The following is a 27,117-nucleotide window of genomic DNA, read 5'->3' as shown; positions in this document are numbered from 1 at the left end:
TCGCACTGCATTTAGCACCTCGGCGTACAAATACCCAACAAAATAATGTAACCATTAGTGAAACTCATTGTGTTATTATTAATAATTTTAATCTAAATAATAATTGCCCAATTCACGTATTGTGTCCTTCCGCCGCAGAGGTCCCTATCTGCGGCTTCCGGATTGTATCTCTTCCTAGCTAGCTGCTTCCGCCGCCATTGCGGGTTTTCGGAGTTAAGTGCTGGGGCCACTCAATACCTTAAAGGCGGTGGAGAAAAGCACAAACATCCGGCGGGGTGATTGTCACCATACATACATTATTAGTGAACCCCCCCAGCTAACCGAGAGTTACTGCTGTCTCAATTTGTCTCCCTATTTTGACTGGCTGCGACTGACCGCGTCTGTGGAGGAGGTCGTGGCTATAACCCACTCGTAGAATATTCAGGATTCCGGCCGGGAGGATTGAAAGCAGAGAGGAACAGCCATGGCTCAAATCCTACCTATCCGCTTTCAGGAGCATTTGCAGGTTTGTTTGAAAGAACAAACTCATTTTCAGTGGCATAGTGTAGTATTGAAAATGAAAGTCCTCTATAGTCTAGCGTGATGGCTTTAGTTCTAAGCTAAATATCCAGCTGGTTTAGCGTTAACCGCTCCCGTCCCTGTTGACAGTGCTAACGTTATTCAGCTAACGTTAGCTAGCTAACGGAGAGAAATCAAATGAATGACCTCCCATCCTCCATCGTTTGAAATGCTAAAACAACGATATATTTTTTATTTATTTCAATAACAGTGTAATCATTGCATCTCACGTATCTCATGCTCATGTATTTCTTATCTAGTCTTTGAATCTTGTTTTGTAGCGGCATCTTTTTAAAAGATTAATGTTAGCCACTGTTAGCTAATAACGCTAACATTAGTTGTAAACAGGTAGCAGCATTAATTTCATTGAATTGGGAAATTAGTCGCATTGTAGCTAGCTTGGATACGCACAGCAAGATTACGCGCTCAGCTGACCTCATGTGGTCTTCAAAGAATGTTGTTACAATGTCACTACTCCAGTGTGGGAGTTCTATTATTTATTTGCTATGAATGCTTAAATTAGAATACAGTGCAAACCGTATCTGAGCGCCACATATTGAACCAACAGGCACTGACTGAAATTATCTCTGCTCGAAATGAATGAATTCATGCAACATTTTAGACTGATAATTTGTCAGTAACAGTCACACATCAGATAGCAATAGGAGGAACGACATTTGAAATATTGATGTTCGTCGAGAGACACGAAAAGATAGAATCTATCTACCCGTTTCGTTTGGACGGATTAACCGGCAATGTACATGACTATATACAGTCTGTTTTTTTTGCCATCTTTTCATCAAACGATGACCGGTAGGACTTGACAGATTAGTAGGCTATGGTCAGTCCTGAATGCCTGTAGTCAAATATTTATTCAAGTAAATATATGTTTGGACTTGTCTCAGTTCTAAATTGTGTACTTTTTGTTGTCAATATCAGCTTGCAATGACTTTCAAATGCTAATAAATATGATTTCCCACAGCTCCAGAACTTGGGGATCAACCCTGCCAACATTGGCTTCAGTACACTGACTATGGAGTCAGATAAATTCATCTGTGTTCGGGAGAAAGTTGGCGAGCAGGCACAGGTAGTGATTATCGACATGAGTGACCCAAACACTCCTATCCGCAGGCCCATTTCAGCAGACAGTGCCATCATGAACCCGGCCAGCAAAGTTATTGCACTCAAAGGTAAGCTGGCCTGCATCCCACCCTCCCAAGGGTAAACACAGAGTTAAACATACCACTCTGTATGTCCGCCTTACTCCTTACTGTGTAACAATAGCAATTTAACTGCATTAACTTGATCACATTTACATACTGAATGTTTATTCAAGGCCATCTCTTAAAGTTGTCATGACATGTTTCTGTGTGCCTACTGAATGTAATTTATGATGTGGTCATGGTCCTCACGCCCTCCGTGTGTGTGTGCGTTCAAAATTATAGACATTTTGGTTTGTAATATACATTCTACTGGCCTCTTTATCTTGTTCAATTTATAGTTAAAAATGACTTGAGTAAAAGTGTCTATTTCCAATGTCTTTCTATCATAAATGCTTTGTCTGTTTTTTGCTTTTTGTTCTTTGTTTCGTTTCTTACTGCTTCTTATATGTTTGCAGACGGTGAGTTAAACTTTATATATCATGATGAGTTGTGGGACGTGTAATCCTGTGTAAATGTGAACTAAATTAGCATGTGATGAAAATGTGAGGACTTCAATACATGGCACTACAAACAGTTACATATCAGTTCTCCTTTTTTATTTTTAAGGATTGTTTTTAAAGTTGCCAAAAGTCAGTAAATCTACTGTCTAGTTGGCAGAATTTGTAGGCCTTCTACTCTCTGGGCAAATGTAAATAGATTATTAGACGAACAGAATATGATCTGATATTAAGTGGTTCCATAGTACCTTCTCTAGATTAAATTTCATGTTTGTCAATGCTGGTAGAGCAATTATTACATCCCCTTAATAATGTGTATGTTTGATAATACACTTGGGTTATTTGATTGCATTATTATATTTAAAGAACCTCTTTTATAGCATAGAATCAGGTGAGATAAACTTAAAAAGGAAGTATATGTATAGTGTTTGGGTTCACATTTTGTTTGATCTTCACATGAAAATTGCATTTTGTGCTACAGAATGAATTATGATGATCGTAATTTTTAACAAATTTACACACAAAGTTAAATGTAGTCTCGATGCTGGTATAGCTTTCAACAAGATAAAGATACATCCACATAATGATTTACTATGCTTTATTAGGCTTTAAATGATTTTTGAATTGCTTAACAAAACCTTTTAAAAGCCCCAAGGAAATAAATATATTTTAAAAATGACCCATACTAACTTATTCATTGGGCAGTTTGCATAATACCACTAAACATTAAACAAATAAAAGATGACTATTTGGAACTTCTGAGATACTCAGGTTGGATATGATGTATCAACAACTAAATTATAATCATCCTTCTCCCCAGTTCAGGATAATATCTAGAGAATAACTATAGATTTATGTTTTGTGATAACATTACACAATCCAATTATACATGGACATGTTAACTTATAGCCATAGTCTTGTACTTGTACTATCTAGTAACGTCCTAAAAATCAATTGTTCCACAATGAAATAATTGTAGTATTGCAATGCTAAAGCCAAATACATTTTGAAAGTGATTGTTTTGGGACTGGGTGTTACTCACAGTAATGAAACTACAGTAATGTAACATATTTCATTCCCATGGCAATGGTTTCTGTCTGGTATACTGTTCCTCTAATCTGCATTCAGGCTTGAGCCTGCTCTGGCATGGCATCCTGCTGTTTGACAGGCATACAAACTGGAGCTAGACAGGACGTGCTAGTGTGTTCATATGCTTGATATATGGCAACCACTAAAATGTACTGTCACCCTCCTTTACTCACTTGATCTATTATGTCTAGCAATTCAAGGTTAATGTAAGTGAGTTGCAGTAGATATTATGCTATTTCCGGAAATTAATACAAAATACAAACAAATATGCCTATATATATTTGGTAGATTTGGTCCAGTGTTCTTGTTCTTGGCAACAGAGCTCAAGTTGGCTATGTCAATCAACAACAAAAGACAGATTTTCTATAAACTAGATAAAATGGTGGACATTTCAGAGAAATTTACTCCTTATTACTACTAGAGACATTTTTGCCACTCTTTTTTTCTATTTCTATTTAGGGTATCACTTGTTACATAGCCTAAATTGCTGCATTCTATCCTGAAGACTTAAGTAGATTCTTAAGTAGAATTTAGCTTTTCTGAGTAACTTCCCTCTAACTAGGAGGTGCAATCACAGCACTTGAATGGCATTTGTAATATATTGACCTAGGACGTGACACTCATACATGTAATAGTTATTTGTAAATTCTATGGGGGGGGGGGGGGGGCATAGCAATAGTCGCGAAGTGGTAACCTTTAAGCCATGAGTGTATGAACATAATGACAGGGTGTGTGCAAACATGGTGATTCAATTCTTGCCCGTTTGGACCCTGACTGTCTCCAATCACACTTGAAAGCATGATTTCCTGCTTGCTTGAGTTGAAAGGAGTTTGTTTGTCCTGAAAGTTAGAGATGCTGACTTGACCTGTACTAATACTTGAAATTTAATGCTATGATTTAGCTCTTTTTCTCCATGAGGCATAAATGAGGGGAAACAATTAGGGATCTCAGTGATTCCTCAGATTATACACATTTGAAGTCAGCTCACAATGATCTTGATCTACAAATCATTTATTCAGCCAATATGGTGTAATTGTCACTCCTGGGTGTAGTCCCCCTATGTACTTATAACATGTAGTCGTCCAAATGCTGGTGATTTGAATGCCTTTCCTAACATCTGACTGGATGTCTGTGAACATTTTCCATGTTTGTTTTTGATTTTTGCATTGCGCCTGCTGTGTTGTCTGAAGTCATGGTGAAATGCTACCACGGCTACCAATATTTCTCAATCAAGTGGAATTTGGTGTCTATCATCTTGTCAGATTTCTATGTTTTATGTGGCATTGCATTTGGTTCTTAATTGAGCCCATGCACAACAATTCCCTACATGATTATTATTTTTTTGTCCTTTCCAGCTGCAAAAACGCTTCAAATTTTTAACATTGAAATGAAGAGCAAAATGAAGGCCCACACCATGACTGATGATGTCACATTCTGGAAGTGGATCTCCCTCAATACTGTAGCACTTGTGACAGACAACGCTGTTTACCATTGGAGCATGGAAGGAGACTCTCAGCCAATCAAAGTGTTCGACAGACACTCCAGTTTAGCAGGCTGTCAAATCATAAACTACCGCACTGACGCCAAACAGAAATGGCTGCTTCTCATTGGGATCTCTGCGCAGGTACTTTTTGAAAGTCTGATATTTAGGATACGTCTTCAGGATAGACATGTGTGATAGAAACGTGTGTTTGTGATGCTAACTCTGATCTCTTGTACAGAAAATCATTTGTGCTGCATGTCTGCTTTGTTATCATGAATGAAAGAAAAAAACCTCATCTTAATGCCCCTGTTTTTTCGCTCAAAGCAAAACCGTGTAGTGGGTGCAATGCAGCTGTACTCTGTGGACAGAAAGGTCTCCCAGCCCATTGAGGGCCACGCAGCCGGGTTTGCTCAGTTCAAAATGGAGGGAAATGCTGAGGAATCGACCCTGTTCTGTTTTGCTGTGCGAGGACAAGCGGGGGGAAAGGTATGGCTAAGGATGGTCCAGATGCTTGTCTTGCACATATAGCTCGGAGATTATATCAAGAGCTGTCATGTCTTTCGCACCAACGGAGAGAAAGGAAGGACGCAGAGTGAGTCATTTCTGCTGTCTGTCTCCTCTTTCAGCTGCACATCATTGAAGTAGGTACTCCACCGACGGGCAACCAGCCATTTCCAAAGAAAGCCGTGGATGTGTTCTTCCCTCCAGAGGCCCAGAATGACTTCCCTGTCGCTATGCAGGTACCCCCCAGCCATTTGCTCTAAGGCCCAATTCACACCAAAGATTCGCAACGAGACGAAACTGTTGCAGGAAGAGTTGCTGCGGTGTGAATTAATTGTTGCAAGTCATTGCCAGCTGTTGCAAGGCGTCACAGAGCATTCCCCATGTCTAGTTGCATTTGCAAGGCTTTAGAACTTTGCAGTCGCAAATCTTTGGTTTGAACCCCCCTTAAGATTCAACCATTGTACTCAACTTGAGTTGTTTATGTTTAGGATCACTGGTTGCATATCAATTTATCTATCTTTTCCCCCTAGATAAGCTCCAAGCAGGATGTTGTCTTTCTCATCACCAAATACGGCTACATCCACCTGTATGACCTTGAGACAGGCACATGCATCTACATGAACAGGATCAGTGGAGAGACCATCTTTGTCACAGCCCCCCACGAGCCCACTTCTGGCATCATTGGAGTCAACCGCAAAGGACAGGTACTGAGCCATATTAATCCAGCGGAGTGTTATGAAAAATCAATATGCATGTTGTGCCTTGTTAGTATCAGAGGAATATCAAATCCATTGAAGAATAGACGGCAGGTGTTTGGGCTGTGTTTGCTTGTGTAAGTACACAGGCCACAAAGGAGGGCTAGACTCCGTTGTTGTGTTTGTAACCGTAGTCCTCTTCCTAATAAATAATTTTCTAGCTTAACCCCGAGCCCCATGAAATATTCAGAGTAGGAGTGGCTCGTCCTTCTTGTGAATGGCCTTGCCACATTCACCGTACTGTGTGTATGTACGCAGACTTATGTCTCATTTGTGTCTGCATGGCACGCTGCCACTACACCCTGACTGCATTTGGACAGTCCCTAAAAATAAATCTTCATAGGGCCTTCTTCCTTCTTGGCACCAGGCGGTAAAAACAGCATGTCACACTTACTGCGAAGCTCCAGGAGGCGTCCTAATCCTCTTAAGGCTCCTCTTTAGGGCTTTCCTCCCACACTTCTGTGACAAACTCTGGTGCGCTGATCAGTCCAGGCAGGGATGTTTTGGAGAGAGGTGTCACTCCTGTCCCTTAAGCCCAGCCGCTTTGTGCCATGCCAAATTTAAGTTTTCAGTTTTGTAATGGAAGAACATGTCTCGTCTGTTGTTGTTGGTCCCTCTATGAATAAGAAACGTTATGAAAATGTCACAGAAATTGTTAGAAACATCTAAGCTTGGAATGTTATTTTTGTCCCCCCCCCCCCATAGTTTCTTTAAGATTACTGTGAAATGGACCAATCTGAATAAATTGTAGAAATAGTAAACATTTGGCATTTTCATTTGATGTGCTGATGTTTTCACTTCAGCATTAATAGTGGGACCTGTCTATTAACTTTGTTAAATCAGTCAATTGTTTGCAAAAATTAACAGATAGGATGAGATCTGTTGCACTTGTTTTTCTGACAGGGCCACATCTGATGACCTCATATCTTTAGTTATACAGGCTGCAGATTTTGTTTTTGTGGAATAACCTCCTGTGCACTAATGCTTTAATGAGGACTTGTTGAACTTAGCTGATAAGCCTTACCAGGTATTTCATGACATGCAAGCTTATAGTGGCCCATCATGTACCATTTCTAAACATAGATTAGCTTCATTAATTTGCGCTCACCGGTTGCAACACTAATATGACATTTAGGTTTTCTGTCTTGCTCTTGTGGTTTTTCGCTTTCTCCTCTGACCACCTGTGTCCTGTGTTCAGGTGCTGTCTGTGTGTGTGGAGGAGGAGAACATCATCCCCTACATCACCAATGTGCTGCAGAACCCAGACCTGGCGCTGCGCATGGCCGTGCGCAACAACCTGGCCGGTGCCGAGGAGCTCTTCGCCCGCAAGTTCAACAACCTCTTTGCCAGCGGCAACTACTCGGAGGCTGCCAAAGTGGCAGCTAACGCACCCAAGGTACCTCCACCCACACCCAACTCTCTAATGAGATAGCTCTGGGGGAACTGCAGTAGGCAAAGTCTCGAGTATTGATCACCTGAGTTGCAGACCGAAACAAAACCTTCTGATGTGTCGCATTAATGCTGGTGTTGTGGAAACTCTGCCTCTGATCTGTCTGTGTCCTCCAATCAGGGAATTTTGCGGACTCCAGACACCATCCGGCGGTTCCAGAGTGTTCCGGCACAGCCGGGCCAGACCTCGCCCCTGCTCCAGTACTTCGGGATCCTGCTGGACCAGGGCCAGCTCAACAAGTTCGAGTCCCTGGAGCTGTGCAGGCCCGTGCTGCAGCAGGGACGGAAGCAGCTGCTGGAGAAATGGCTGAAGGAGGATAAGGTAGGAGGCTGGACAAACGGGTTGGACACACTGACCACTGAGTTAAGTTAATGAGGAGAGGTGGAAGTTTAACCAGTATGACTTGACAGGAGCCTTCTCTTTTTTCTGTTTTTGTAGCTTGAATGCTCTGAGGAGCTTGGTGATCTGGTGAAGTCAGTGGATCCCACCCTGGCTCTTAGTGTCTACCTGAGGGCCAACGTCCCCAACAAAGTCATCCAGTGCTTTGCAGAGACTGGGCAATTCCAGAAGATCGTCCTCTATGCCAAAAAGGTAACTCAAGAAATCCAGCGTTGGTGTATCCACAGTGCTCTGCCCTTTTGTAATGAACAGGCCTCAGTCATGTATATTATAATCATGTACCTTTGACTGTGTTCTTCCAGGTTGGCTACACTCCAGACTGGATCTTCCTGCTGAGGAACGTGATGCGCATTAGCCCAGAACAGGGCCTGCAGTTCTCCCAGATGCTTGTGCAGGACGAGGAGCCGCTGGCTGACATTACACAGGTTAGAGGAGTAGTAACTCCCCCTTAACGCTGGATCTGTCAGGGCCTCTTATCGTCTCAGATGATCACTGATTGTTTAGCTAACATGCTCTCTCCCCTGACCCTCTCCGCTCGCCCAGATCGTAGATGTGTTCATGGAGTACAACCTGATCCAGCAGTGCACCTCCTTCCTGTTGGACGCCCTGAAGAACAACCGGCCCACAGAGGGACCGCTGCAGACCCGCCTGCTGGAGATGAACCTGATGCACGCGCCACAGGTGTGCACCCTCACCAGCAACTTCTGCTCTTTTACCCTCTTTTTATTTGTCTTGGTCATATTCTTTAGCCTTACCTTTTCTGAATTTGAATCAGAAACTGGTTTTATTGGCCAAGTGTGTTGGGACGATCATGGAATTTGACACTGTTATTGTAGCTCTACAGACAATATGCAGACAGTGCACAAGCAATATACAGACTATATAGACAAATTATACAGACTATATAAGACAAATGATATACATTAAGTGCAATGTGACGGTGCAAACAACAACAATGTACATCATGTACGGTAATCTCTTCTCTCTCTTAATGAGTTTTTAATTGCGCTGCTGTTTCTCTCCGCAGGTTGCCGACGCCATCCTCGGGAACCAGATGTTCACCCATTATGACCGTGCCCACGTGGCCCAGCTGTGCGAGAAGGCAGGGCTGCTGCAGAGAGCTCTGGAGCACTACACCGACCTGTACGACATCAAGCGGGCTGTGGTGCACACTCATCTTCTCAACCCAGAGGTAAAGCCTGTCATGCTCATTTCTAATATTAAAATGACTGGTTGACACGGTCATGGAAAAGTCCAGGCCTGGAGAAATGGAGGAATTCTGTAAATTCATTAAAAGTTTCATTTTGTCACCAGGGATGTAGGTAGGAGATAGCATAAATCATGTCACATAATTCAATTGCTTCCTTCATAGATAAAGAATGGTGGGGAAGAACACATTCATCTGATGTCGTTGTTTGAGTCACATGTCATAATTAGCCCCAACCTGTGGCGTAACTTTGCAATTTTGTACTTACAGATTGTGAGAAGTCATTCAAGGTCATTGAAAAGTAATGTAAAAGTTTTTGAAATTGTTAGTGAAATGGGTGGGAACTCTGGTATTTTTCCAAGAGCCTTGATATTGGATCGAGGCCACCTAATTTCCTGTTTACTACGAGACCAAAAACAATTTGGAGCACTTTCGTAGCGAGTCTTAATGCATCGTCATTGAAATTCCATCAGGCACCATTAGACATGTATCAGTGTTGAGCGTGGCAGTGAGCCGAGTACTCTTGTGTGCAGTGGCTGGTGAACTTCTTTGGCGCGCTGTCAGTGGAGGACTCTCTGGAGTGCCTGAGGGCCATGCTGTCGGCCAACATCCGCCAGAACCTGCAGATCTGCGTGCAGGTGGCCTCCAAGTACCATGAGCAGCTCTCCACCCAGACACTCATCGAGCTCTTCGAGTCCTTCAAGAGCTTCGAGGGTAACTGCTGCTTACTCTTAACCGTGTGTGTTGGGTAATAATGCCCCACAGGATTTTGACACACTTTTGCACATTATTGTTATTTAGACACTGGCACATTTACTAATCTCGGCTCCTAAGTGAAGATCTATAACGTAAACGGTATCTTGTATGTAATAGACAGCCAATAATGTTTTTCTGTCTGATTGAAAAGTTTAACTATGATTGTCTCTGTTGCAGGTCTCTTTTATTTCCTGGGCTCTATTGTGAACTTCAGCCAGGACCCAGAGGTGCACTTCAAGTACATCCAGGCAGCATGCAAAACCGGACAGATTAAGGAAGTGGAGAGAATCTGCAGGGAGAGCAACTGCTACGACCCAGAACGTGTGAAGAACTTCCTGAAGGTATGATTTCGCCTTGGGTGTATGTTAATGTCTAATGTAGATGTTAATGAAGATAGAATGTGTTAATTTAACTTTTAAATGTGATCATGTGAATTTGAACACCTACATTTTCTCTTTCTTTCTCTTCGAACAGGAAGCGAAGCTGACTGATCAGCTGCCCCTGATTATTGTGTGCGATCGCTTTGACTTTGTCCATGACCTTGTGCTCTACCTGTACCGCAACAACCTGCAGAAGTACATTGAGATCTATGTTCAGAAGGTAAGCCATTCAGACTTTTTTCAGAGATCAGTCACTTCAGAGAAGCTGTGCAATTTAAAGGGACACCAGGCAAGCCTGATGCTTTTTCTCTACGAAACTCCCCCTCGCTCTGTCTGAAGCTCTTTTCCTTTTCTTTGCGTCTTCCGTCAAGGGTTTTCGCTGCTTCTTCGCCGGCTCTGCCATTATACACACGTTTGCAACAATCGCTAGCGTTTCGTTAGCCTGCCTCTGTGCTGTAAACTGATCCTGCTTCGGTCGGTGGGTACGATACACTGAACTTGCAAGCAGGATATTCTTCCTACAGGCAGTAGGGGCGGGCGAGAGAGTCTTCATTGGCCCTGTAACTAGTCATTTAACCATATACCGACTTAAGAACATGAGTAACACGAAAATGTTGCCTGGTGTCCCTTTAGTCACACAGATCAAACCATAAAGGCAACACCAGTGCAGTGTCAGTTGAACATTTGTTCTAAAATATATGGTCTATTTAACTTCGGCTACATTTGTATTGTCAGTTATTTGTCAGCAGCACTTTGGTCAACTGCCGTTGTATGTTAAAGTGCTATATAAATACATTGACACTAACGGATTGTGTGATTTCACTCGCTTGCTTTCTTCAGGTGAACCCCAGCCGTCTGCCTGTGGTGATTGGAGGTCTGCTGGACGTCGACTGCTCCGAGGACGTCATCAAGAACCTCATCCTGGTGGTGCGGGGCCAGTTCTCCACCGACGAGCTGGTGGCCGAGGTGGAGAAGAGGAACAGGTGCGCTGCTGAGAGACCAGCTTTAGGACCCAGCCTCCTTCAGGCAGTACAGCTACATGTAGAGAGACACAGAGGGCAAATCTGAGCTTAAGCACAACATGTTCATGATGAGAATGTGGTGTTTATTTACGAAACCAAAATAGGTACTTTATGAATTAAGATAGCACATCACAATATGATAATGTTGGAGCAAATTTAAGAACTTAAAAAAAACGTTGTTTCTTTTTGTTTTTTTATCAATATTCTTGGTTTTTCGCAATGTCTCCCGTATGTCAAAATGGCTGTGTATATGTGTGATGTTAAATATGTAATGCTGTGCTGTGACAGACTGAAGCTCCTGCTGCCTTGGCTAGAAGCCCGCATCCATGAGGGCTGCGAGGAGCCAGCTACCCATAATGCCCTGGCCAAGATCTACATCGACAGCAACAACAACCCGGAGCGCTTCCTGCGGGAGAACCCCTTCTACGACAGCCGTGTGGTGGGGAAGTACTGCGAGAAGAGGGATCCCCACCTGGCCTGTGTGGCTTACGAGCGAGGACAGTGCGACCAAGAGCTCATTAACGTACGTGCCCAGTGGGCTCCTCTCAGTCCACAGACGCAAAAGTGACCTACATACACTGACACCGTTTTAGTAGACATACACTAGTCTGGTGGCCATGATTAAAATAGATGCTGTGTATATATGTGTGTGTGTGTATATATATATATATATATATATATATATATATATATATCTCACTTAAAGATGTGTATCAAAAAGAGTACATCAAAGTAACAGGTGTACTCTCTTGCCAATTACTTTGTGTGTTACCCCAGGGGTATGAGGACATTTTAAGGTTGAAAGTGTGAGTGACTGACTTGCCGATCTCTGTTCTCTTCAGGTGTGCAATGAGAACTCCCTGTTTAAGAGCCTGTCCCGGTACCTGGTGCGCCGGAAGGACCCGGAGCTGTGGGCCAGCGTGCTGCTGGAGAGTAACCCCTACAGGAGGCCCCTCATCGACCAGGTAACATTACAGCCTGCGATCACCGCACCGCACAACTCTGAGATCAGAGCTCACATCAGGGCAGTGGGAGGAACATGAGCCTGAGGGTCCTTGTTTTTCCCTTATAGAAATGTTTAAGTTAAAATGTAATGGATAAACTACACAGATGCTGATGGATTTGTGGATGGAATGATGATGAAGAAGGATGATGTATATGTGCTCATTTTCTGTGTAAAATTAAATGTCAACTTCTGGTGCCTTGCAGGTCGTTCAGACTGCCCTCTCCGAAACCCAAGATCCTGAGGAGGTGTCCGTTACTGTCAAGGCCTTCATGACTGCTGACCTACCCAACGAACTCATTGAGCTTCTGGAGAAGATTGTTTTGGATAACTCTGTCTTCAGTGAACACAGGTATTGTGAAGTACTTGTATTTACCTTTTGAGATGTTTGTGACGGTTATATAATTAATGAACTAAAGCATGCATGCTGGCTTGCGTTCCTGGTGAAGACTGACCTCTGAGCTCTCCACCACAGGAACCTTCAGAACCTCCTGATCCTCACGGCTATAAAGGCAGACCGCACCCGTGTGATGGAGTACATCAACCGCCTGGACAACTATGATGCCCCTGACATTGCAAACATTGCCATCAGCAACGAGCTCTTCGAGGAGGCCTTTGCCATTTTCCGGAAGTTTGACGTCAACACATCAGCTGTGCAGGTCAGTCCAGCTGCAGCTCCCTAAATCCTTCTCGCGCCAAGTCATTCAGCTGCATTCTCTGACTTTCTGACACTGCTCTATTGCAGGTGCTCATCGAGCACATTGGCAACCTGGACCGCGCCTACGAGTTTGCCGAGCGCTGCAACGAGCCGGCCGTGTGGAGCCAGCTGGCCAAGGCCCAGCTGCAGAAGGGCCTGGTGAAGGAGGCCATTGACTCCTACATCAAAGCTGATGACCCCTCCGCCTACATGGAGGTCGGACAGGCTGCAGCTCAGAGTGGTAAGGGATGGAGGTCAGCGCAGGGTCTTGCAATGTCCTTCAGCTGTCTTCATCATTTATTAAAAACTTGTGTATTCTCCTGTAGGTAACTGGGAGGACCTGGTGAAGTTCTTGCAGATGGCCCGTAAGAAGGCCCGCGAGTCCTACGTGGAGACAGAGCTCATCTTCGCTCTGGCTAAGACCAACCGGCTGGCCGAGCTAGAAGAATTTATCAACGGCCCTAACAATGCACACATTCAGCAGGTACGCTGCTAACACAAAATACCTGGTCTACACACAGCACCTGATTTTAAGTTAGCAGACTGCATTGCATCTTTAATGACATTGACCGCTCATGTAGGTTGGAGACAGATGTTATGATGAGAAGATGTACGACGCCGCCAAGTTGCTGTACAACAACGTATCAAACTTTGGCCGCCTGGCCTCCACTCTGGTGCACCTGGGTGAATATCAGGCAGCTGTGGACGGTGCACGCAAGGCCAACAGCACAAGGACCTGGAAGGAGGTGAGGATAACGAGAACATGTTTCATAACCATCATTTCACCACTGTCTGACAAGAGCTTTGATTTGATGCCGGTCTATAATCTCCTCTCCTTCATACTGACAATATAAATCTCCCAAAATAGTTTTTGTTGTTGTTTGTGGACTGATGAGAAATGGGGGGGTTGTCCTTGAAGAGGTAGTGAGTATTGATCCGTTTCCCTCTGGTAGGTTTGCTTTGCCTGCGTGGATGGGAAGGAGTTCCGCCTGGCCCAGATGTGTGGGCTGCACATCGTGGTTCATGCTGATGAACTGGAGGAGCTCATCAATTACTATCAGGTACATACTTACAGTACATACAGTGAGTGTGTATGCCACTGCTACACACAGAAACACCATTTAAATAGCACTATACAAATGCACCATATAGCAGTGATAAAACTTCTTTCAGATAAATAATTATCAATTATTAATCATTTAAATAAAATAATAAACCTCAGGTCAGAAACCTAACTGTGATGCTTGTTAATGAGGGGCTGTGGTGGTGTTTCTCCCGTAGGGCCGGGGCTACTTTGAGGAGCTGATCACCATGCTGGAGGCGGCCCTGGGCCTGGAGCGCGCTCACATGGGCATGTTCACCGAGCTGGCCATCCTCTACTCCAAATTCAAGCCGCAGAAGATGAGGGAGCACCTGGAGCTCTTCTGGTCACGCGTCAACATTCCAAAGGTAAGGTGCTGTGAGCCGCCAGTAAACTGGTCAATGGGGACTGCCGTAGCTTGGCAGTTTAGGAAATAAGGGTGCCGGAACAGTATGTTTTTGAATTTGTGTGTGTGTGTGTGTGTGTGTGTGTGTGTGTGTGTGTGTGTGTCGATACTCATTTTGACAAGAATGATCTCTCTGAATGTTTGTTGATTGTCATAATAATGGGATGCAAATGAGTTGAATGAAAACTGTGTGTGTGTGTGTGTGTGTGTTCGTGTTCCAGGTGCTGAGAGCTGCTGAGCAGGCCCATCTCTGGGCAGAGCTGGTGTTCCTGTACGACAAGTACGAGGAGTACGACAACGCCATCATCACCATGATGAACCACCCCACAGACGCCTGGAAAGAGGGACAGTTCAAAGACATCATCACCAAGGTAACGCCCAGGCACACTTGACCCCTCCATCAGCACCCAACCTCAAGGCTGAGTGGATGGTTTAATGTGACTCATTATCAGCTCGGGGGTTGAACCAGGATGCAGGCAAGGACAGGAAGTTTGTCATCACTTTCTTTTCATGATTGTCCCCTTCCCTCTCTCTCCGTCTCTCTTAGGTGGCCAATGTGGAGCTGTACTACAGAGCTGTCCAGTTCTATTTGGAATTCAAGCCCTTGTTACTGAATGACCTGCTCATAGTTTTATCACCAAGACTTGATCATTCTCGAGCAGTCATTTTCTTCAGCAAGGTACAATGGTCTATATTGTCTTAATACTAATGATGAAATCTGTGTTGTGCATCTTGACATTCTGGAGCAGTGGATGAATGCAATTCTTATCTTGTTGATAGGTCAAGCAGTTGCCTTTGGTAAAACCCTACCTGAGGTCAGTACAGAGCCATAACAACAAGTCGGTTAATGAGGCACTAAATAACCTTTTCATAACTGAGGAGGATTATCAGGTATGTGAATTTTGAGCGAATGGAAACATCTAGAACATTAGCATGCATAGAAACAAGATGGACCGTCTCATCTTGATGTCCGTCTCTTCCCTATGCTCAGGCTCTGCGCACATCCATCGATGCCTATGACAACTTTGACAACATCACTCTGGCTCAAAGCCTTGAGAAGCACGAACTCATCGAGTTCAGGAGAATCGCGGCATACCTCTTTAAGGGCAACAACCGCTGGAAGCAGAGTGTCGAACTCTGCAAGAAGGACAAGCTCTACAAGGTTGAGTCCCTCCCATGTTTTTTTCATGCAGATACTTTGAAATTAAAAATGAATCAGACTTAAGCATAATGCTTTACCAAATGTTGACTTTTATCACTTTTTGTTTGGTCCCCAAGTTGCCATTAGCTCAGTGTTGTTTTCTGTGCCACCGGGAAATACCTTATGAACGCACATGTTTGTTTATGCTGTTGAAAGGGTCTATAGGCACTGGGAAGTAAACACAGACTTCATTCATAGCAAGGTTTAAATACCCAAGTAAAAAATGCCTGTCAGCAGTGTATTAACCTCAAGCTGAAGCACTGTTCTGATTAATGAATTGGTGCGTTAACAATTAAGCTCTTAGCAGGAGCTGTTATGTTCAAACCAAAGACCTCAGCACTCGACTAACAGACCACATTGTCAACCATGCATCCTCCTCTCTCAGACAGTCTAAGAGGGAGTCCAGTATTGCTGTCAATGTGAAACAAGCTGGCTTAAAGGTGCTCTAAGCGATGCCACGCGTTTTTAGGCTAAAACATTTTATGTCACTTACTGCAAACATCACCTAACCAAACGCTAGCTGTCTGTGTCCTGAATACACTGTAAAAAAAACGCCATCTGTGTGGACAGCCCAGGCTCCATAAAAACATAACAAACTGTTCCAGCAGATCACAGGAGAGTTTCAATTGCACAGCAGCAGCACAGGAGGGAGGGGGAGGAAGTAGCGAGCTAGCTCTCTGTTTTGTTTGAAAGTCAACAGAAGTGACGTTACCCAGCATCGCTTAGAGCGTCTTTAAAGAGCATCAGAATATGTATTTCTCACTGCAGCTTTGTGTTCAGCTGTTTGCAGAATTCTGTCAACCACATTGCCAGTGAAACATCTCTCTCTTCTCTGCCTGTTGCCTCTGTGGGCAGCTGTGGCCTACTGGTTAGCACTTCGGACCTGTAACCGGAGGGTTGCCGGTTCGAACCCCGACCAGTAGGCGCGGCTGAAGTGCCCCTGAGCAAGGCACCTAACCCCTCACTGCTCCCCGAGCGCCGCTGTTGATGCAGGCAGCTCACTGCGTCGGGATTAGTGTGTGCTTCACCTCACTGTGTGTACACTGTGTGCTGTGTGTGTTTCACTAATTCACGGATTGGGATAAATGCAGAGACCAAATTTCCCTCACGGGATCAAAAGAGTATATATACTTATACTTATACTGTGCCTGCCGGCTGTGACCCCCGTGGTGTTGCTCTCTCTCCCTCTTCCGCAGGACGCCATGCAGTACGCGTCCGAGTCCAAGGACACGGAGCTGGCGGAGGAGCTGCTGCAGTGGTTCCTCCTGGAGGAGAAGAGGGAGTGCTTCGCCGCCTGCCTCTTCACCTGCTACGACCTGCTGCGGCCCGACGTGGTGCTGGAGACCGCCTGGAGGCACAACATCATGGACTTCTCCATGCCCTACTTCATCCAGGTCATGAGGGAGTACCTGAGCAAGGTGAGCCGCCACCGCTACCACAGACAGAGGTCAGGAGGGCACATGTCACATTTGGTGGGAAGTTATCCAGTTGGTTTCTAACTCATATGTTGAGACATTATTATTTCTTAGCTTGCTATTCAATTTATTTTAGGTCATGAAGTATATGCTACTTCAGCTGAATAAGGTGCTACTGAGAGATTCATGTTCCCAAAACACATAGAAGTACATGTTCCCAAAACACATAGAAGTATAGAGCTGCTAGTTTGGGGTTTTTATGGAATGGGAAGGCTCTCAGTGCTGTTTACCCAACACCAACACAGAAATAATTTGTGCAGTTCAATCACTTGAGAAGACATTTTAAAAGTAATTCATTAATTAACACATAGGAAGAAGGTATAGCCATCTTGTCATTGGCACAAATAAGTAAGCTGTATTTATTTGAGGATATAACTCTGTGTAGCAGCTGTGTAACATGGTGGTTGTGAAATGCTATCACTCTTCTGTGATTTCCCTCTGGTTTCCTTTAACGCTCTCCCAGTGATTTGTTTTCTGCATTTGTTTCTTTTCTCTACCTTGCTTTTTGTCAATGCTGGAGACCTAAGTTTGCTTTTTCTCCTAAGCTGCTGCTCTTGAATTCCCTTTCAGGTTGATGCAATTAAAGAAAAGGTGAAGGTCGACTCTTATTCCATTCTATTGTATTTTATCCTTGTAGTGTGGAGGACTGAATTTTCAGGAATATGCATGAGTTTTCCCCTCCCATATCACTCTGCTGCTTCTGAACACACCTTTTGACTAGAGCCCTCGACTTCCCCCCCCCTCCTCAAAGCCTCCTGTAGATGACTGACCCTCTGTTAGCCAAGCACAGCAGAAAGCTCAGATCAACCCTTTAGATACTCAAGACGCTGCTCTCTCCTCCCTCCAGCCTCCTGTGCTCAGATGACTGTGTAGAGACTAGGAATGTTACTAGTCTTCAGTGAGTTCCTACAGCCCCTTAAGGAGTCCTCAGTAAGGAATGGGGAAAGTCTTAAGTATTCTTAAGTAGTCTTAAGTATTCAAGTTAGAATTTAGAAGATTGGGTTAAAGTTATTTTCCATGTAATGGGTCACTTTAAGAGCTGTATTATGCTGTAGTTGTTCAGGGCTCAGGAGGTTGCCATCATTGTTGACTGTAGCTAACCATCTTATAGATAGTTTCAGGAATAAGTACAGTCTAGCCCTTTTTTATCCAGTGTAGGTGTGTGTGTGGTTTTGTGTGTGTGTGTGTGCGTGTGTGTGTGCGCACTGCAAGAGTGAGTAGGCCTATTGCTATGTGCAGTAGACACCGTGCAAGCATGTGTTCTTCTCTAGCTGTAGATGCACCCTCCAGTGGTTAGCAAACGTGGCTGTTGGCTGTGCCTGTCCCCTGGAAGCCGTGAATGGCCGTCCAAACCATCCTCCACCCTCTCACTCCTTCTTCCACTCTGAAACTGCCTCTCTCTGTCTCTCTCTCTTGTTCTCATGCACACTTTTAACAAAAGGAATAACACCTTGTGGCATGTTCTTTTTCTCTCCTTCTCAATGAAACTACAACTTTCAAAACAAGCCTGCTAAAATAACTACTCATTCGAACGTATTAGAGTTGACAAACCTCTGTATGTAGAGAACTGAACCCAAACACATTCATAGTAACTATTAAATGAATGGTCCAGATTAGTTGAATTGTACATGTTTTTTCTTTCAAAAGGTTGTCATGAAGTAAAAATGTAGACAGACTTTGGTTCACATGGTAAGTGCAAACTTTCCTTGTCATGGCTTTTTGAAAAGACTGTTCATGTTGTCCTGTCTGCCAGATGGGGAATGAATAGTGTTTTCCACAAGCTGTGACACTGCCAGTTTGCATGAACTTTTATGTGGACGTACATAGCCAATAATTTTTATGCTGTCTACAAACCTCACATGTATCATCTTTTGTTGTAAGGCCACCAAGCACACAACTACATAACCATTTCAACATGTTTAATGTTGCTGTAGTTTTGTACTCACAGAATTAAGGACCAGACAGGGACTTTGTATTCTGTGCATTCATTTACATTAGTCACTCTTTGAAATGGGTTCGGTTTTCTACATACTCCTCAATTAATATCTAGTTTTAATACTCTTGGCTGATTGGAGGGACCATTGTCTATTTTCTGTATCTATTGGCTTTTATGTGTGATTATGTCTAAGGCTACCTCCTAAGCCTGACCTCTTGAAGGTTATTTTTTAGTGCTAAATGTTCGGCTAAGAAATGGAAGCACATCCGTAATGAGTTTCAAACACATCCTCAGGACACACTGTTGTCATGTTAAGGGTGTTGGTTGAGGCCACAGACTGGGCTGTGTAAAAGCATTTTGCACCTTGTACACGCAGCTTGGCTTCTAGCATCTCCCATGAATGGTCCCATCTGTCAGTCATTTCTTCCGTTGACCAATGAAGGCCTGACATGGTGTTGCAGCATTGTCCATTGGCGACTCCCCACTGTTCGCGACCGAGTGTCTCCGCTGACATGCCTGCCCTTGCCTCCTTTTCAGGTGGACAAGCTGGACGCCTCCGAGTCGTTACGGAAACAGGAAGAGCAAGCAACCGAGGCACAGCCCATTGTTTACGGTAAGACTCGCCCCACCTTTTGAAGTCAGCAGCCACAGCTGCATAAGATCATTCATTTATCCGACCTCTCAAAGTCCACTCCACACACAGCAATAACATTGCCGTCTAAGAAATGGTTGGCACGGGTTTGACAGGTTGCTTTACAAGTGGTCATTTGTTTGTGTCCTCCTTAGCTCCTTTACTCACTGCCTGTGTTGTGTTTCCTCCAGGTACCCCCCAGTTGATGCTTACTGCTGGCCCCAACGTGGCCGTCCCACCCCAGCAGGCCCCCTATGGCTATGGCTACACTGCACCAGCTGGCTATGTCCAGCCTCAGCCAGGCTTTGGCTATGGCATGTAAAAGCTCCGCTGCCCACAGTCGTCCGTCTGTCTGTTCTTGCGTTCCTCACCAGCTTATTATAGTCTGTCCTCACAACAGGGGATTTTAAAGAAGCAAGTCAGAAAGTTGTGCATTTTAAATTATTCTCCTTTTTTCCTTAAACCACAATGAAGGACTTCATTTTTATTTGTTTCATTCAAGAAATGAGTCGGACCACCTTCTTTTTTGTTTTCTTTTTTTTCACATTCCATATTTAAGCATATTCGCATTTACTAGCATTTTTGTGTTCTATTTTTTTTAAGGGGTATCAGGGGTCTTGTATGTAAGTGGACTTGTGAGAAGAGCAATTAACCTAAAGTATGTTGTTTAAGCATCAGATTTGCACTCTGTTGTGAGAGGAAACTAATGTAGAATCTCTTTAATTTTTTTTTCTTTGATGTACTGTATGTGAAAAAGCTTACACTGTCTGTCTGTATAATGCATTTCATTATTGTATATTATGATAAATATGGCTACAAATAATATTTGAACGTAAATGCATCCATGGATACATCTAGCAACACTAAGTAATAATCGTAATATTCTACACAAACGAGTAGCTGTGTGGAATTTTAAATGCATACAGACATATAAGTAAGCAATTTTAATCCCTTCCAGCCTAAACCAGTTCTCCAGTCAACCCGTATAGAAGTTACTAGCATCTTTTCATCCACTCCATGTGTAACAGGTGACCTTTTGTTGTGCTGTATACAGTGCTCTTGTGTGAGATCATTTCCATAATGAACAATGGGGATAACAAACTTATTCTTCTGACCTGTGTATTTACTCACCGACTTATGTTGAGGTTTGTGTATGCCAGGTGTTGTGATGTTCTAGCTCTCACTATTTTGAGTGTACAGAAGAATGAATATAGAAATGGTTACATTGCTTGTCCTGTCCATTTTGTTTTTTGTGCAGTTGGCACTCGGAACATACTAAGAATAAACAGGATTGTGATCATATTTGGGTCTTTGTTGTGAACATGATTGGCTTCTAAATTCCTCATAATTACACATTATGGCTAGCCTGGTTAGCATGCAGACCTTCTCAATTATAATTTAGAGTGGGTCTGGAAAAGGTTAATTGACTTGCGACTTCTAGCAAGGGTGTAACTAGCAGTGAAATTAAATTTAAATTGGTGCATTAAATTCTTACCAAATAGTTTCAAAACTGTAGCAATATCGTGAACGGTGTAAAATGCAGTTATTTTCTCAATTCTAAAGAAATACATGTACATGCCGGATTAGCGTTTGTATTTCCGTGCCTGTTTTTTAGGGACATTGGAAATGGGCTTCAATGGCCACTTGGCCAGACAGACCTGCAGAGCAAATCCCAAATTTGCCAAAGGTCCGTATGGCTATTCCCAGGCTACATTACGGCAGCAATAAAATCTGTTTCTTATGTGTTTCTCTTCTAGGAATATAGATAATTTCCATAAAACCTTCTGCCATCAAATGGTCGATGATGACCACTTGAACTCAAATGATAATCCAAAGATACAATACTGCCTTTGAACATTGCACACATATTGCTCACACAGATTTTGCTTGGAGTGGTAGACCCATCTGGCAAGCTAGTGCTTTTTACTGTGTTCTGACAAACAAGAAAATCATCCCAGCAGCATTAACAATAGACATGGTCCAAAAGCGCTTTATAGAGCCCAAGCCAAGGCCTACTCATGAGGAGAGCATACACAAGGTCCTGGTTTTATCTGAATCTGCATAGAGGGTTTGCCTGCACCACACATTAGTTTGATAATATGCCAGATGGTGGATTAAACAGTTTTGGAACAAGATGGCAATAAAAAGAACAGATTCCATCTGCTTGGGGCTGCCTGGTAGAGGTATGGAAAGGAAGTCAGGGATGAAGGGTAGCATGACAAGATAATCAAGTGGCATTGGCAGGCACACCATTCATACATAACAAATATGTTGATTACACTGATCAGATTTCAAAAGTCTGAATGTCTTAACAGCAACTCTGGTGTTCGAAGGTACTGGGAAAGTTTAGTGCTGCAAGTGACAATACCAGTCAAGTGGTGGTGCTGTTGACCAACTTTGCTCCATTACTTTTCAAGATAGATAGATAGATAGATAGATAGATACTTTATTGATCCCTAGGGGAAATTCGAGGTCTCAGCTTTAGCGTAATGATAAGCCAAATTACTTACGATAGAGGTTGTCTGCTTCTATAATAGCAGCATACATTAATAATTGCTCTGTAAAATAATAATAATAAAGTGCCGCTGAAATCGTTTTTCTTTTTTTTACGTGACCCGGAAGGAATATTTTTTGACAACTATGTATCACGTGACTGGTAACATTTTGTTGACGGCGGGTGTTCGAATCGTTCGAATCCAGTAACATAAGAAAATAGAGATAATGAGAGGAAAATATGTTTTCACACTGTTTATCTTGGAATGTTTTTAAGTCGTTAATTTCTTAAATGGCAGGTTGCGTGACGGTTGTCTGTTTACTTAAGTTTGGCGTTGACCAACCTAAACGGCAATGTCTGTGGTGACAGTGCAGTTGGGACAGTGTGGAAATCAAGTTGGCCAGGAGTTCTTCAGTGTCCTTTGCAATGATTCCAATAATGCCAAAGATAAACTGTACAAGGATTGCGGTCATGAGCGGTTCTTTAGAGAGGGGCCCTCACAAGGTAGGCCTACCGAACTGTTAAAACTACACAAGCTCATGGGGTTCAGCTATCTATGTCTAATGTTGCTCACAAATTCACATGCAGTCATGTATTAAGCCCAACAATGAAGGTGAAAATACATTATTTACATTTGACTTAACCATATTTTGTCTTACCTTTAGACCTCACAGCCCGTGCGATACTTATTGACATGGAGCCTAAAGTGATTTGTCAGACCATTGCTAAAGCAGCCAAATCTGGGAAGTGGAGATATGGAGACAATGCACACTTCTGTCAGAAACGGGGCTCTGGAAACAATTGGGCAAATGGGTGAGTGGTGGTTAAGATAGTGATGAGCCCTGAACACTTGAATATACCGATTTACATATGTGAGTGTCAACAGTAGACCTACCTGAGACTGTAAGACTTGTCTTACAGGTTTTCTGTGCATGGGCCAAAACATAAAGAAGTTGTCCAAGATCTTGTGCGCAAAGAAGTGGAGCAGTGTGACCGCCTGTCGGGCATTCTCACCATGATGAGCTTGGCAGGAGGCACGGGGTCTGGCATGGGAACCTACATCACCCAGTGCCTACGGGACATGTACCCCCATACTTCCATTCTCAATCATGTCACTTGGCCTTATAACACTGGGGAGGTAATGTAAAACAGTCTTGTAAGATATACATTTTGTAAAGCAGTCTTGCATTAGATTGAAATAAACTAAGTACTGGTAATCTTTACACTCAAGGCTGTAGTGGAGGCTAAATGCAAGTAAATTCAGTTTATTCACCTCTGAAATTTCAGAGTTTCATAGTTTATCCACCTCTTATTAGAGTTTATCCACTTCTCAAAAGAGTTTATTCACCAATTGCAACTTTTAGCATTGAAAAATAACACTGTATTGATATGTACACTCATCAACACTAGGAATAGTGTTAATAGCACTAGTATTGTTATAAACATTAGACAATAACCTCCACCATCATCAAACATACCCCATGGCATAGTCAACCTTACCGTGATCACAGTATTCTGTTTACCCACCTCTTATTTTACCACTACACCCCTACTTACACTGTTTTGTGTCAGCGTAGGTTAACTAATGAAAGTAATATTTGTCTTCATCTGTTCTCTTTTCTCTTTGTTTAGGTGATAGTCCAAAATTACAACTCAGTCCTCACACTGTCTCATCTGTACCAGTTCTCTGATGCTATTCTGGTGCATGAAAATGACACAGTGCATAAAATCTGTGCTCAGCTCATGAATATCAAACACATCTCCTTCAATGATGTTAACAAAGTCATCACCCACCATCTGGGTAGTGTGCTGCAACCTGTATACACTGCCAGCTCCTCACGTTACAGTAGGAATCCCATTGGTTAGTGGCCTTGCTATATTTACAAAGATTTCATCATAATATATGAATTGACCTGTGCCATCTAGATAGATAGATAGATAGATACTTTATTGATCCCCATGGGGAAATTCAAGATGATCTGCAGCATGTTAACTATATACTGCTTTCTTTCTCTTGGCTTAGGTGAATTCATGAGTTCACTGGTGAATCATCCAGAATACAAATTGTTGAGCCTCCAAAACATCCCCCAAATGTCTAGTACATCTCTGGCTTACAGTGTGTTCAACTGGCCTGGCCTGCTCAAACATCTGCGCCAGATGCTTATTGCTAATGCCAGGATGGAGGAAGGTGAGAAGTCTCCTCTTTGTTTAGATCTTTGTTTAGATCTGCGTAGCATAATGACCTTTTAATATAGCAGAACCAGGACTGCTGAATACAGCTAGAGGACAATTCATTAAACCTGGAGTTCGTCTTTCAGGTATTGACTGGACCGTGAGAGCACCATCTGTGAGCAGGTCTGACAGAGGAAGGCCCACTAGGGAGCTGGGCTTCAACAGATCTTTGGCAAACCTCCTAATATTACGAGGAAAAGATGTGGCAAGTGCTGAAATAGGTAGGTTGCAGTCAAAAATGGGCTATAGCTTCATCAGCTTTGCTTTGAGTGCATAATCTGGATAAAGTCTTGGGTGTGAATGTGTAGGTCAAAATAAAAAGGCTTTCACTGTAGCTTATAACCATACAGCAGACAACACAAGCTAGACCCAGAAGGAATATGGTCAGTCACATCCAGCCTCTACAGGGGCTGGTGTTGTGGTATCATCTCTTTAAAATTCAGTTTGATAGTACAAGAATGGTTAGACATATCATACCTGACCACCCAGGCAATGTAATGTTTTCACAGCACGTCATTGTCAACTGTATTACCAAAAGACACTAATTAGAATGGTAGTAACCAAGCTTTTACCAGTGTCATTGTTCGTAGTCACCTTTCATGTCTTTCTGGTACTTAGCTCTTAGTGCTTTAATCATAAGAAAGAAATGAAAATATAATGAATAAAATGTTTCTTTCGTGTCTAACCAAACCCTTTTTGTTCTTTTTGGCACCAGGTGGTTTTAAAGATCCAGCACTTTATGTACCCTGGCTGCCAGTTGAAAGTGCCTTCAGCTCTTGGAGTTCTGCTGTTCCCTTCAATGGTTATGAGAAGTCAGCAACCCTGGTCAGCAATAGCCAGTCCTTACTGGGGCCCTTGAACAGCATGGTGGGGAAGGCATGGAACATGTTTGCTTCCAGGTGAGGTTTCCATAGGTTTGCAGTGTACTCCAAGGCATACAAAAGGAAAATCTAAATTACTTTTTTCATTCATGCTAGCCATTTTACATGAAATTGGAATGTTTCTGCTAAATTTAACAAATGTATTTCTGTTTCTGCTAAATGGTACATTTCTGTAATGAACTCTGGTGTATTGTCTGTATTTGACATTTCACGACCACTACAGTAAGTGTTCAGTTTTGGTCTCTGGGCTCGTCCACTTTCTTGCATGTAGACATATCACCTTACACCTTCAGTGGGATTGAGTGTGTGTGTGTGTGTATGAGCGAGAAACACAATTCTCCTAATTCCCTTTGGAATCTTATTTTAGGGCCAGTGGGAGAGATTTTAGGGCCAGTGGGAAAGATTTGACCAATCATATAAAAGATTACACAACCAAATAGGCGCTGTGTGTGAGTTGAGTGTGTTTGTCCAGGTATGCGTGGGTTGTTGGAGTAAAGCACAAGAGCAGGTTGTGCAGTGGATGAAAACCGTGGGTAGAAATTGCTGTTGTGAGATGTTCTCAACAGGCCAATGTGGCTCTCCAATTCTTATGAAATCAGCTCAGCAATTCAGTTGTTTCTGAATGATCTTTGTAAATGAAAAACGTAAAATGATTGGTTTTCTTGTGCACTGATGTATAAACATCCAGAGAAACGCTTTAACTTTTTAAAGGCACCCAGGCAACTATAGTTGGCCTTTGTAGTGATTATTGGGAGGAGATGCAAAGCAAAGTACTGTGGGAACAGTGGTGTAGCATTTGATTCTAAAACCGCTATTCCATATGCCAAAATTAGTGGGGCCCGCTTACAGGGGTGTCGGAGTGGGGGTAAAACCAGTACTGATTACTAGTACCCTGGGGGGGGGGGGGGGGGGCTTGAAAAGTCTGGAATATATTTTATTATATTTATTATGGGGGCCTATCATGACTCCCTAGGATCTTGTGCTACGCCCCTGCCCGCTTATTTGGTGACATTTGGGGCTATTTACAGTACGATAGCAAAGCCTGCATTATTTTGACATGCATTTATTTATATCCACCTGATATATGATATATTGGGACAATATGAAACTACCAGGTATATATCCATGTGACTTTTTTTGTTAAACAGAGCCTACATCCACCAGTACATGAAATTTGGTATCTCAGAGGAGGACTTCCTGGACAGTTTCACCGTTTTGGAGCAGGTCATCTCCAGTTACTCACAGCTCTGAGAAACACACCCAGCAGGTTTGGGGAAATTGGCAGTCATACTTTGTTATATGTTGTTTCCGTCTACATCACAGAAAAACTTTTAACGACTACTTTGACTTAAGAGTATAATGAGATGTGTGTGATATTTATGTTAGATGTGCAAGCCCATGGAATGAGTTTCTTTAATGTATGATTAATTTATATATCTCAATGTAAGTTTTGCCACGTTTGTTTGTCTGAAGAAATAAAAAGCTATATTATATTTTGTCATTTAAAGACCATGCATTTTCAGGTAGGTAAAGCCTATTTAAGCCCTATACGTCAACTGAAGAAAAAAACAAAAAAGCTAATTCACATAAGGACTGGACAAGATCCCATCGAGTTGTGCACATGTAAGGCAGATGTCAGCATCTGAAAAATCTTGTTCAGGTTTATTAAAATGACAATTCCACATTGCTATTTCAACATCTTTATTGGTAATACATGTGACAACTGCCCACTAAATCATGTGTGGTATCCAAAGATAGAGGTACTTAGTGGTATGCAAAGTAGTAATTACTGTTAAAAAGATTAATTTGAATAAGAA

The 27,117-nt window shown here is 42.9% G+C and overlaps 2 protein-coding genes across 2 annotated transcripts; both read left to right on the top strand.

The window, feature by feature from the left end:
- The first annotated feature begins 107 nt into the window (after positions 1 to 107).
- Positions 108 to 20,995, top strand: cltcb (clathrin, heavy chain b (Hc)). Its single transcript, XM_076282082.1, has 32 exons — positions 108 to 505; positions 1,541 to 1,748; positions 4,663 to 4,931; positions 5,115 to 5,276; positions 5,417 to 5,530; positions 5,825 to 5,998; positions 7,248 to 7,445; positions 7,620 to 7,820; positions 7,938 to 8,090; positions 8,201 to 8,323; positions 8,442 to 8,579; positions 8,926 to 9,090; positions 9,639 to 9,819; positions 10,039 to 10,202; positions 10,336 to 10,461; positions 11,082 to 11,224; positions 11,552 to 11,786; positions 12,106 to 12,228; positions 12,473 to 12,618; positions 12,742 to 12,925; positions 13,012 to 13,204; positions 13,290 to 13,447; positions 13,545 to 13,709; positions 13,917 to 14,024; positions 14,245 to 14,412; positions 14,672 to 14,821; positions 14,998 to 15,129; positions 15,231 to 15,341; positions 15,442 to 15,612; positions 16,848 to 17,069; positions 19,600 to 19,675; positions 19,885 to 20,995. The coding sequence occupies exons 1-32, from the start codon at positions 464 to 466 to the stop codon at positions 20,013 to 20,015; spliced, it is 5,034 nt and encodes a 1,677-aa protein (XP_076138197.1). The 5' UTR covers positions 108 to 463; the 3' UTR covers positions 20,016 to 20,995.
- Positions 20,996 to 22,355: 1,360 nt separating this feature from the next.
- tubd1 (tubulin, delta 1) lies at positions 22,356 to 26,793 on the top strand. Its single transcript, XM_076282081.1, has 8 exons — positions 22,356 to 22,691; positions 22,853 to 23,000; positions 23,109 to 23,325; positions 23,820 to 24,048; positions 24,211 to 24,375; positions 24,506 to 24,640; positions 25,135 to 25,318; positions 26,449 to 26,793. The coding sequence occupies exons 1-8, from the start codon at positions 22,541 to 22,543 to the stop codon at positions 26,549 to 26,551; spliced, it is 1,332 nt and encodes a 443-aa protein (XP_076138196.1). The 5' UTR covers positions 22,356 to 22,540; the 3' UTR covers positions 26,552 to 26,793.
- Positions 26,794 to 27,117: the final 324 nt, after the last annotated feature.

This window comes from Alosa pseudoharengus, unplaced genomic scaffold, assembly GCF_046254945.1.
Source record: "Alosa pseudoharengus isolate Yale_2024_CS ecotype anadromous, Long Island Sound unplaced genomic scaffold, YU_APseudo_1.1 YU_APseudo_1.1_scf_13, whole genome shotgun sequence".
NCBI lineage: Eukaryota > Metazoa > Chordata > Actinopteri > Clupeiformes > Clupeidae > Alosa > Alosa pseudoharengus.
Note: the sequence above shows the minus strand (reverse complement) of the source record. Positions and strands in the feature narration are given on the sequence as shown.